General features: G+C 35.7%; 2 protein-coding genes across 16 annotated transcripts in view; one reads left to right on the forward strand and one right to left on the reverse strand.

Annotated features, from left to right (window-relative positions):
• Positions 1–12,636, reverse strand: part of mest (mesoderm specific transcript) — a 366,224-nt gene that overhangs the window by 219,533 nt on the left and 134,055 nt on the right. For 14 of the 15 annotated variants that reach the window (XR_011347788.1, XR_011347787.1, XR_011347798.1 and 11 more), the window contains one exon: positions 7,139–7,219. The gene's annotated coding sequence lies outside the window, so the exon portion shown is untranslated. Of the gene's footprint in view, positions 1–4,860; positions 4,948–7,138; positions 7,220–12,636 lie in introns of those variants that run through there. The other variant, XR_011347793.1, reaches the window with a different exon arrangement.
• The window catches only part of LOC138748000 (collagen alpha-1(VII) chain-like), a 66,555-nt gene that overhangs the window by 51,985 nt on the left and 1,934 nt on the right, over positions 1–12,636 (forward strand). The window contains exons 21-23 of the mRNA XM_069907700.1: positions 642–748; positions 7,123–7,230; positions 10,950–11,027. Of these exons, the coding sequence (XP_069763801.1) occupies positions 642–748; positions 7,123–7,230; positions 10,950–11,027 (293 nt within the window). The remainder of the gene's footprint in view (positions 1–641; positions 749–7,122; positions 7,231–10,949; positions 11,028–12,636) is intronic.

Raw genomic sequence — 12,636 nt, forward strand, 5'->3', positions numbered from 1 at the left:
ATTAAATCATGAGGAATTGCTGTGGCTTAAGGAAGTTTTACTTGAGGTGACAATAGTTCTCTGGATTTGGGAACTATAGTGAGCATCCCCACAGGTCTACAGTATGACCAAAGGGGAGGACTGGAGGATCCCAGAAGAGAGATAAAAAGGAAAGAAGGGCACTGAGAAGGATCACTTACTTGTCAGAAAAGCTGTGTTTGAGGAGACTCGTCTTCTCTGGAGAGATGCTTGTTGAAAATTGTCATACATTGACATGAACTTCCTTGTCAATAGTTGCCAAAAAATAACATCTTTTTCAGATTCTTGCTGAAGATGCAAGTTCATTGCACTTCATAAAGGTGATAATAGGTTTATATTATATCGTAATTGTTTATAATTTCTTCCTTGCGTAGAGAACAATTGTCAGAACAAAGAATTTTTTTTATCCCACAAAAGCAGGCTAGAGAGTAGCCAGAGTCTGCACCCATGTTACTTTGGTCCACACCAGAGGTTGAGAGGTTCATGAACCAAAACAAATATTATTCCCTCAATGTACAACTCATATGCCACCATGACCAGTAAATAATGATGGTTACTACCTACATACCAGCCATAATTCCTTCATAATCCAACAGTGCATTGTGCCTGCTTTCTTTTTTCAGGCATCTTGTCAGGCCAAAGGGATATCCGTTCAACACCTGGCTCCTCACACCCATCAAACCTCAAGAGGAAGTGCTGATATAACGAAACCCATGCTGTCATCTGCAAGGTATTGAGCAATGTTTCTACAGCTTAGACTGCATGGAATGTATCTTGCAGTACACTGTAGAACTGCCCCTATCAATGCAAATTATCCTCCGCAACTTGGCAATTAAGCAATCTCAGCTATTACCAAAAACTGTAAACCAGAAGGTGTTGAAACAGGAGGGAATATATCACTCTGTGACCAGACGGTCAGGATAGCATTGGATTCTCAGTGAGTAGAAGTCTCAACAGATTTGCAACTCATTAAGGAATGAGACCGTCAAAATAAGCTAGCAGAAAGGCCTGTATAATTTTCAGATATAGGGCTAATAAAATACGAGGATCTTCCTCTCAGTAAAGTATGAAAGGTTAAGTCCATCATCATTAAGAGGCAGTATACCTGCTCTCCCAAGATTCTCAGTAGAATTGCCTTTGTGGACCTCTCTACAGCAACATTTTAGGGGTTACCTCTCACCAAGAATTTACTGGACAGGCCAATATAATTATTTATCATGACAACAGATCAGAAGCTGGGTAATCAGCATTAAGTGACTCGATTTCTGCCTTCCAAATCCATTCCGACACTTGCTAAGAATGCAAATACAACAAAGCTCAAAGCCAGAAAATGCTGTTTACTTATTTTTTCACATCATCACCCAGTCTAAATTTACACTTTCTCTATCTCTATTGCAAAGTATACCACCTACAATTGTAGTCACACTCCAGAGCCACCAATAGTATCTCTTAAATGTGTAAGTAAGTACAATATGTTGACAATATCTATAGCATGAAAATCAGAAGAGTTAGCAAAAAAGGGAAAATGGAATGGAATAATGAGAATTAGCTATGACCTCCAACTTCCCAAATGTTCATGATGCGCAAAAAATAATCAGAATTTGATTTTCCAGACAGCCTTAGACTTGTTGACCTGTTGCTTTAGAGGCACAAGTAGGGATTTTTTTTCAGCAATGGAGATGGATATGCATTGGTGAGTGTTTTGGAGTATGGTTGGTTAAAGTGGCAATCAATTAGTTGGCAATGTGAGAATTAGATATGATGCTTTTTTTGAATACTTTATTTTAAACTACAAAATAAGCAATAACTATATATATATATATATATATATATAGGAGGTAAAAAAAAGAAAATAAGAAAAGAAAGACCCCCTACTATCCCACTCCCCACCCTCCTCCCTCCAACCCCCTACAACACAAAAGAAAAGGAAAATGACCAAGACAGGAGAACCACAACAGGAGTACATCTTCAATATCTTCAAATATATATATTTATATATTGGCTCCATATTTTCCAAAACATATAATACCTATTTCTTAAATTATAAGTAAGTTTTTAAAAATGGTATACAACTCCTAATTTCTGCATGCCAACGATCCAATCCCAAATCAATATCTGACTTCTAAGTTATTGCGATACATTTTCTATCACTAAAATGATTTATAAACCCCTTCCTTCCGACCTTTCTTTTGCAATAATTTATACATATTTGAAATAAATTTCTTTATGTCTCCAGTACATAAAACTGATTCTACCTTTATTTCTACTAGTAATAATACATCTTGGCCAAAATTTTCACAAAAGGACCTCATAATTTGTTAATAACAAAATTGAGTATTTTCCAGTACTTTAAACTTTTCCTTCATTCAACTAAAAGTAATAAATTTTCCAGCCTAAAAACAATCTTTAATTTTCATGATACTATGATTTTGCCAATCTTTTAAAATTGATTTCCCATAGAATATGGAATAAGTCTATTTTAAAATAAAGGTGGTGTTTTTGACATTCAACCTCCTCCTCCAATATCTTTATCAACCTTATTCCAAAGCTCAATTAAATGTTTCACTATGGGTATTTCTCTATTCTCTATCAATTGCATTCCATTTATAAATGAATTCACATGGATTTGTTTCCCCTTTTTCATTAAGTTCTATATTCACCATGCTGGAACATTATTTAAATCATACATTGCACTAATAAATCTCAATTGGGCTTCTTTATAATAATTAATAAAATTAGGGTGCTGTAAACCTCCTAAATTTTATTTCCATGTTAATTTCTCCAAAGAAACTCTTGCCATCTTCCTGTTCCATAAACATTTTCTAACACGCATTTAATTCCTTAAAAATTTTTTTGAGGAACTACAATTGAAATACTGTATTCAAGGAAAAACATTCATCTTAAAACAGTTTACTCTACCTTGCATAGTAATAGGTAACATCTTTCCAAATATTTTTTTGTTTTCTTTAGTAAAGATAAATAATGTAATTTAAATTATTTTGTTATATCTGATTGCACACATATACCTGAACATTTTATTCCTATATCTGGCCATCTAAATTCCATTATTTTCTTACATTTTGCATAATCCCCATTAACTAACAGCATAATTTCACTTTTATCCCAATTAATTTTGTAGCCCAATATTTCTTCATATTCTTTTATTCTAAATTTAAGTTGTTGCAAAGAATTTAATGGATCTGTTAAATAAATCAAAACATCATCCACAAATAAATTCATTTTATGTTCTTCCTGATTCACCTTAATACCCACAATCAGTTCAGCTAAAGACTCTATGTCTAAAACAAATAATGCTGGTGATAATGGACAGCCTTGTCTACTTAATATAGTGAATTCAAAAACTGTTGAAATCTGACCATTAGTCATTACCTTCACATTAGGTTTCATATATTACATTTTATCCCAATCTATACATATTGATCCTAATTTACATTTCTCCAAACCTTTAAAAAGAAAATTCCATTCCAATCTATTAAATGCATTTTCAGCATCTAAAGCCACAGCTACACTTGGTTCTCCCCTCTTTTGAGCTAAATGTATTAAACTAATCAACCTTGCTACATTATCTGCAGATTTCTGATCCTAACAAATCCAGTTTGATCCATATGTATTAACTTTGGTAAATATATTTCCAATCTATTTGCTAACATTTTAGCTACTATTTTATAATCAATATTTAATAATGAAATTGGTCTATAAGATGTTGGTTTCAATAAATATCTTTTTTTTTCAGAATAACTGTAATAATTGCAGTCAAAAAGGATTCTAGTGGAATTCTCATAGCTTGATTTAACACTTCCATAAATGCTTAAATTTCTTATAATGCTCTTCTCCTGGTGATTTATTTTTCTGTAATGAACTAATTTCATCACTAACTTCTCTTACAGTAAACATTAAATTCAAATCTTTTTGTTCCTGATCACTTAAACTAGGTAAAGCTTTTGAGATTTTTTAAAAACTTAATTCTTATTTTCATCTTGTACTGATTCTGTTTGATAAAGTTTGGAATAAAATTCCTTAAATACTTCATTTATTTCTCGTGGTTTATATGTAATAAGCCCCAAACATTTTTTAACTGCATTAGTTACTCCAGATGTCTGTTCTGCTTTCAACTGCCTTGCTAAAATTTTGAGACCTTTCTCCTAATTCGTAATATCTGTTTTGTTCTTTGAATAAATTTTTCAGTTCTATACGTTTGAATAGTATTATATTGGAGTTTTTAAAATTAATTAACTGATTTTTCTTTTCTTCAGAAAAATTATTTTGTATCTCATTTTCCAATTTACCTATATCTTGTTCTAATTGATGTCTCTTTCATATATCTTTTTTAATTTTAGGCAAGTAGATATGATGCTTAAGAGTAGTAGTGAATGCATGAAATCTATGGTGGGGCATTTGAATGTGAGGTAGGAATCCTGATAGAAAGTGTAAATCAATATTTGCACAGAGTAGCACCTAAGTCTAATGACACAGATGTTTGAAGTGGGGAACAATGATTTATTCATTGACTTTGATCATGAATGTGAGATTATTAACCTTTATTTAATACTTTATTTATGGCATTAACTTTGATTGCAATACTCACCCACTGCCATTAGAGTATTTGTCCTTACCCTTCATCCTATCTACAATACTAAACAGTGGCTAACTATAGACTTCAGCAAGCTCCTAGAAACTTTGGAATCATTACCTCAACTGGTTACAGCTAAAAGTTCTTCCCCATTATGAATTCCAAGTATGAACCTGCTCTTTCAGTTAGCAATAAATGGAAGCTGAAATCAGGGTTATGAGGATGTAGCAACAAATTTAATGTGTATCTTGCACTGAATCAAATTGATTATGGTTACTAATGCAACATAATTCCAGCACGACTTTTCCAGCATGGCCATTTTAGTTGCCTTCTAAGAGCTGAAATTAAAGTCAAAAGGTTAGCAGATGAGCGTTATATCTACCTAAAAGTATTTTTAGAGGTTTCAAATCATTTTTATAAACTGGATTCATTAGTGAGCTTTACAATTTTGATAGGTTTACTGCATAATGGTAGCATCAGGTTAAATTAAGGCATATAGGTAGGTGCCTTTACATTTCTTTCCCTTAATTGTGACTTGTTGGTTCTCCCAGAATTATATGGATAAACAGTGGTTATTGCCCAGTTTTGGGTCCTAAGTGAGTGCTGCAATGTTTGCACTAATTCAAGTTTATTGTTTTGTGGGCAATTCAGGTTGTCATCCCATACATAATGTGGGAAGTAAAACACAGTACAGAGTTTCGGAGAAAGATCAGTTCATACAGAGCAAAGACAACATGATTTTAATAGATGATATTTGTTCAGGACTCTGATAATGGTGGAAAAAAAAACTGTCCTTGAATCTGGTGGTGCATGATTTCAATTCATGAATCTTTCCGATGGGAACAGAGTAAAGAATGTGGCCAGAGTAGGATGAATCTCTTAACATGTTGGGTGCTTTTTTAAGGCAGCAGGAAATAAAAATGGAGTTGATGGAGGGGAGGGGAGTGTGATGATCTGAGTTAATTTCACAACTTTGCTTTTTTATGCAGTCTTTCTTAGAGCACTTCCCACTTCATGCAGTGATGCATCCTAAAAGGTGTGGTGATATGACCACCAGCCTACTGCAGGGGGCGATCTCTGTACCTGCAGAAAGACCACCTAAGGGCTGACGCCACCTGGCTAGCTGTCAATCAGCTGACCCAAATATAGACCTGAGTCAGCCCCTCTTGAGCCAGTTACACGGGAGCCACCGAAGTATGAACTGGTGTTCAGACTTTATTCTGAATAAAGCCTGTTGTACAGTCTTTTGAGTTTTGTGCTTGTTCGCTGCTATCACAGCACACCACAATAGGATACTTTCAATTATGCATCTGTTGTTGAGTGATGCATGTGACATGCCATATTTCCTCAGATTTTTAAGGAAGTAGAGGCACTGGTGTGTTTTCTTGGCATCTGCAACATGAATAGAGCAGGACAGATTGCTGGAGACATTTACTTCCAGGACCTTAAAGCTGTCTATTATCTCCACTTCCTGTGCAGTTGATGCATACAGGGCAGTAAATTCCAGTGGTCTTGCAAAAATCTATGACCAGCTGCTTAGTCTTTTGTTCTCCTGGCATTAATTATGACCAATTAGGCTAGACCAAAGTTGGTGCATTACTTTTCATCATTAGTTGTGCCTGAAAATTCAAGTTATGTCTTTAAGGTGAATGCCAAACTGTTACCTCCCTGCATTTCCTGTTTGCCAAAGGTGATTCTGCTAAAAGGAGATCAACTCTTAAGTCTTTTAAAACAGCTCCTTGTAACTAGCTGCTCAAAGCTATGGCTCTGCGGAGCCTATAGCCAAGGAGAGGTTATAGCTGTATGCAGGTTAGCTCAGAAATAAATGCTGTTCCCAGAAAAAAACGACACAAACCCCAGATGGGTGTAGTTAACACTGAGCTTTATTTGGCTCACAGCCTCTCAGGCTGAGGGGCGTGATCAAATCCCCCTCAGTGCTGATTGGTGCATTTGGGATCCGCTTTCCTTGATAGTCCAGTTAGGCTCCTTTAGTTGTGGCCAATTGGAGGTCAGCACTGCGGGCTTCGTGCAGCCTGCTGGATCATTGTGTTCATCCTACATTTTGTGAGGCACTCTGAGGGGGCTGTGAGGGGCCACCACATCCTTTCCTTTTACACAATTCCCTCTTCTATTCTTGCTCCTTCTGTCCAGCATAGCTCATATTAATGTTATCCCAGCTTCATGGTATGTGTCACCATCCTTTCCACCTGCTAACTACTGCTAAAACTTCTCTTCTGTATTTACTTTTGAATGACTCAAAATGGCACTGTACAACACTCATTCAGGATCCATTGTATATGTAACTATTGCCACTTCGAATCATCCAAACATTTTTATTATAATATAATGCATCTGAAGCATTATATTCTCAGACTCATAACTTGCTGTATTGTCACTTCTGGAAATAGTGGTATTCACAAAATTAATGTTGGTATGAAAATCAAAAAGCCCATTATATGTCTTGCATTATTTCATTCAATTTTTTTAAACATTCTGATTTTTGTTTTGTATAGGCTGATAAGGGTGTACCTGGACTCACTGGCTTCAAAGGGGTCAGGGGTTTATCTGGAAAACCAGGACCACCAGGTCTTCAAGGTCAGAAAGGGGAACCTGCAGCAAAGGTAAGATCATTAATGATCAAAATATATTACTGTTTTGCTGAATATTTCTAACATCTAATGTCTCTAAATTTAATTTTCCAGTATCCATGATGTTTTGCTTAAGGACTGTATTTTTTAGTCTGTTTTATTTCATGTTTGCTTTTACTATTCTGAATGATGCTTGGTTCTGTAGAAAAAAAACTAGTTAATTTTAAATTTCTTATCTCACTACTGTATATAATGTGTGGAACTCTGGTCAAAAAGTACCATTTCTCTGGACCGCTGAATTGAAGTGAATTAATACCACCCTGGATCACTTGATCTCTATGGTCCAATCAGCTTCCTCCTGATCTGAGATTTTCAAATCCAACTGCCTGAGTCACCTGACTCCAATTGCCAGGTGCAACCTTCAGATAAAATCTCTTTTGAAGTCTGCTACAATACCATTGCAATGGCAAAGACCTCCTCCAATATAACTAGCTAAGTACCAATGTTAATGGGCATAATTCTAGAAATTTCAGGCTAATAGCCTTACTTTTTAAAACTTATAAAATGGCATCACTTCAAATGGTTTTCAGAAGACAGCTTCACATGAAAATACATATTTCACAAGGAAAATTAATTAAGAAAACTTCTGTAACAAAGATTGGGTGCCATGAATACATTGAACATTCTTTTCAAATAATCTCAGGGAAGAATAATATATGCACAGTACAAAGGTTAATTTTTCATTTCTGATTGAATAAATCAAAACAAGATTTACCAAACCACAGAATGAAGCAGAACAAAAAAGTCAAATAATATTTTGGAATGATTTTATTCATAAACCCTCTGCTGCTTATATGAAGACCCTACTCTAGGCTTTAAATTCAAATTACAAAATAATTTGAAATCTCAAGGCTGTGCCAGTCCAGATGTTTGTCCAATGCAATCTGAACCCATTGCAAACATGAGGTCCATATCTGGGAAGAATCTGAGCCATTGACTCAAAATGTCTATTTTTAAAAATAGTTTTCAATGTTTGCTTGTGAGCTTACCAGATATCTGTTATGGCCTCATGAATGACTACCACAGTTATGTGATTATGCCTCTTTTGCACTCTGTTTCCTACATTAACATTTTATTTTTCAATTTATTTGTTTCTTTTTTCCAAGGTGACCTCTCACACCAAAACATCTGAAGTGGTTTTTTTCCTCACTTAAGGTTCCCCTTCAGTTATGATTGATGATTCCTTATTGAGTCCTTCCTCATTTATTGTACTTTGTTCTTGCCCTCCTATTCCAACAACTTCCACATTAATCATAGAGTTGTACAGTACAATCACGGTCCATTCAGCATCCCTTCGTCCATGTTGACCTTATGCCCAACTGCACTAATCCCATTTGCCCTCATTAGATCCTTCTGCTTTCTTGTTCAAGTGCCTGTCTAAATGTCTCTTAAACAGAGTGATTGTATCTGATTCTATTACCTGTTTCAGCAGTGCATTCCAGATACCAACCATTCTCTGTTAAGAACTTTCCTCTCAAATGCCTTCTTAAACATCTGTCCTTTTTTCCATACCCCTATCATTAAAAGCTGTAACATTATTTCCCAACTTTTATTTTTATGTTTCATATTCATCACTCCAGCCCATGAAGGCAAAAATGCCTGCTTCACAACTCTATCTATCAGTATTGGCATTTTCAGGGAACTATGAATGAACTCTAAGAACTTTCCCATCATCAACATTCCTTGGTGTTTTACCATTTACCATGCATATCCTACCATTATTAATGCATTGCCTTGCACTTGTTTAGAGTGTTTCCAATCTGAGCGATATCTTGCTATAGCTTGAGGCAATTTTCTGCATTATCCATAACAGTACCAAATTTGTGTCATCTATATATCACCACAGTCATTTATTTGTATCTCAAACAACAAAGGTCCCAACAGAAGTCCCTGCAGTGCACCAGATCACAGATTTACAATAATAACAGCATCCTTCCACCTCCACCATCCACCTCCTATCACCAAACCAATTTTGAATTAGCGAGCTCACCATAGATTTGATGTGTCTTGAGTTTCTGGACCAGCCTACCCTATGGAATTTTGTCAACTACCTTACTAAAGTCCGTCTGGTGCCTCCTTTCAATTTTCTTACTTATGGTACCTCCTCTATGTGGATCTATTCTGGGACCCCTGCTCTTTGTCATTTTTATAAAGGATTTGGATGATGAGTAAGGGGAGGGTGACTCAATAAATTTCTAGATGACAAAGGTTGGCAATGTTGTGAATAGTGTAAAAGGTTGTGTAGGTTTCAACGCGTTACAGAAAGAATGAAGAATTGGACAGGGAACTAACAGATAGAGGTCAAACAGGAAGTGTGAAGTGATCCACTTTGGAGGATCAAACTTAATGGCGGAGTGGCAAAATTTTTAGGAATGTAGAGGAACAGAGGGACCTTGGGATTCAAGACCATAGATTCAGCTAGTGATCCCATACATAATGCGGAAGTAAAACAGTGTAGTTATAGAGAAAAAATATTTAGTATCGGGCAAAGATAACATAATTTTACTAGTATAATATTTGTTCAGGAGTCTGAACAACATAGACATTGATGCACTAGTTCTCGATGATGTAAATGCATAGTCCCCAGAACACAGCAGCCCTGCAGTTCTCTCTAGTTCAGATGCAGCCTCAGATAATCCATTTTCTTCTCCAGCAGGCTTATATTTGAGAGTAAGACTGTCAGGAGTGTGGGCTTGAGGGGGTTAATTCTCAGTCTAGCCCCAATGCTGGCCCATTTTCCGCCTTCTCCAGCAGTGTTTCCGATGGCCTCCAATGCTGTCTATTAACAGGCACTGCTTCAGTAGATTTAAACCTCACCAAATCTTACCAATCCGATCTGCTAATTTGAAATTTGCTATACTGTTTAATGTCTATAAAACTTTTTTGACTCATTAGTACTTCCAAAAGAAAAAGGGAGCAAAACTATGATTCCAAAGTTGAGTATGTATGTTGTGTGATCATGTCTTTTGAGGCACTAAAATGATAGTACAGGACTACGTTTTGTTCTGAGTCCACCGTTGAAAATTAGACATTCTGTTTGCAGTTTCAGAATATTTACTGTGATGATAGTAGAAAATAAAATCATCCAATGTGTGACATCTTTCAATTTATTAACCCAAATTCATGAACAATTAAAATGGAAAATGGAAATTAACTGATAGAAGTCAGAATTTTACTAAAATTAATGAGGTCTGGTCAACAGTTTACATAATGCAGAAACATCCTCCGAAACTTTAAAATCTGCAACTACAGAAATAAGTTAAACTTCCATGAAATAAAAATTTACAGAACTACATTAAGATTTTGAGGAATGGTAAGGACCTCTCCCAATATGTTTTTGAAGTATTAAATAAAGAAGTGATCGTCCCTCTCTTTTTACGTATGCAGTCTTACCATGCCTCTCAATGATCTATGGGTACTTAAGAAGGAATGGTGTATTACTGACAAAATACAAAAAGTGGTGTGGGAGGATGATAAGAGGTGATTGATGTACAAAATGTCCATGTTTACATGTTAGAGCCAACCTGTTAGACTGCTCACAAATCAAGTTGAATGTGACAAATTAACTTCAAACTTATACTGGAGGACTGCTGGGATTAATTGGATATTAACATTTTAAGCTGTATCAGCAAGATATAACTGCTACTAAAATATTTAATTGTGAATGATTAAACATTTCCTCTGATTTATAGGGTGAACCAGGGAAGAGAGGGAGAACATGTCATGGCAAAAGAGGCTCTCCAGGGATTTCGGGAGCAAAAGGCAATCTGGTCAGTAAATTCCTGATAAATAAGTTTAAAGCAATACAATGATTTATTTTGGTGTTTTTTTTTGGTTTTGATTTTTGTTGACCAAGCCAATATTTATTGCCCATCCCTAAATGTCCTCGAGAAGATGATGATACCTCACTGTCTTAAAGTGCTGCAGTCCTTCTGATGGTGGTAGATGGAATGAATGTTTCAACTGTTTGATGGGGTTCCAATTAAATAGGTTAGGTTGTATTATCTTGAAGCTTCTTGGTGTTGTACTTCAACAGGCAAATGGATTATTCTATCATGCTCCTGACATGTGCCTTGTAGGTCGAAGAAGGTCCTTGGATCATCAGGTAGTGAGTTATTCAGTCACTGCCTTGCACTTTTTTGGCATGAATGTTACTTATATTTGCTGAGGAATCATAGAGTCATAGCCATACAGTCCTACAGCAAGAAAGAGATACTTCAGCTCAATTTCTCCATGTTGACCAAGCTAGTCCCATTTACCTGTGTTTTCCCCTTATTCCTTTCCCATGTGTACCTGTGTAAATTTCTTTTGAATGTTACTATTATCTCTGCTTCTACAATTTTCTCTGTCAGATCATTCCACGATCCTCTGCATGAAGAAGGACCATTCCAGTCCTGTTTAATTTCTTTCCCCTCTCACCATTATTGCCACATGTACACAGACATACATGCATATGGACAGGGACATCCAATTGTTACACACACCTCGACTAGCTATACAAGCTTAGAAGGCATTTCACCTAGATACACTACAACATAACCACCTCATTTCCTTATCCTGCGGGAAAGGGTGGCACATATGATGCACCAATATTTGCAGATAACATTGTATCCATTAGCTTAATGCCCTTCAAAAGATGGTCTTCTTTAGAACAGATGCCACAAAGTCTGTGATCAACAAGATTAGGGTTTGTACAAGAACTTCATCCTTGTATTGAGCAATGAAGTCACTGTCTGAGCCATTTGTAGAGCAAATTTCAATAAACTGGATAATTAATCACTAAGCCAGATGAGTTTCAGCTGTCTATTTACAGGAATTTACGTAAATGTCAATAGCACTGCAATAAAGAGTGAAGACTAAGTACTGGAAGAGAGACAACTCCCTTGCTGCATTTTCTTTCAGACTAACTGTTTTAATATGTATTTATATCTGTTGAGAGCAATGCAGCTAAAAGAGTCAGTATTGCAAATCATCCAAATATACTATTTTCAGAGTTTTGACTTAATTAGCTGCAGATAATAAATGGAGCATGAAATCCTTCCTATTCTTCTCATTTCATTAGGCAGATAACAACACAAATATTTGCCAACTATTTTTCATTTCTAATTTACTTTCTTTTTAATGAAATCCTTTTCAGGGTTATGGAAAAAAAGAGTCCAATTTTTTTATCCATTTGATGCCTCACAATTTGAGACATAGAATAATAAGGTCAATACTAAATCAGTCTTCTATGTCATTACTAATGAACATTCACTTTTACTCAGGTTGGGCTTGAATATAGTAAACTTGCAAAGGATGAGGATGTTATTGGGAGAAATAATGGATACCAGCTTATCTTATAAGAACATGGAAGGTGAAAAAATGAATTGCCTTTGGGGA

The sequence above is a fragment of the Narcine bancroftii genome, chromosome 13 (assembly GCF_036971445.1).
Source record: "Narcine bancroftii isolate sNarBan1 chromosome 13, sNarBan1.hap1, whole genome shotgun sequence".
NCBI classification, from domain to species: domain Eukaryota; kingdom Metazoa; phylum Chordata; class Chondrichthyes; order Torpediniformes; family Narcinidae; genus Narcine; species Narcine bancroftii.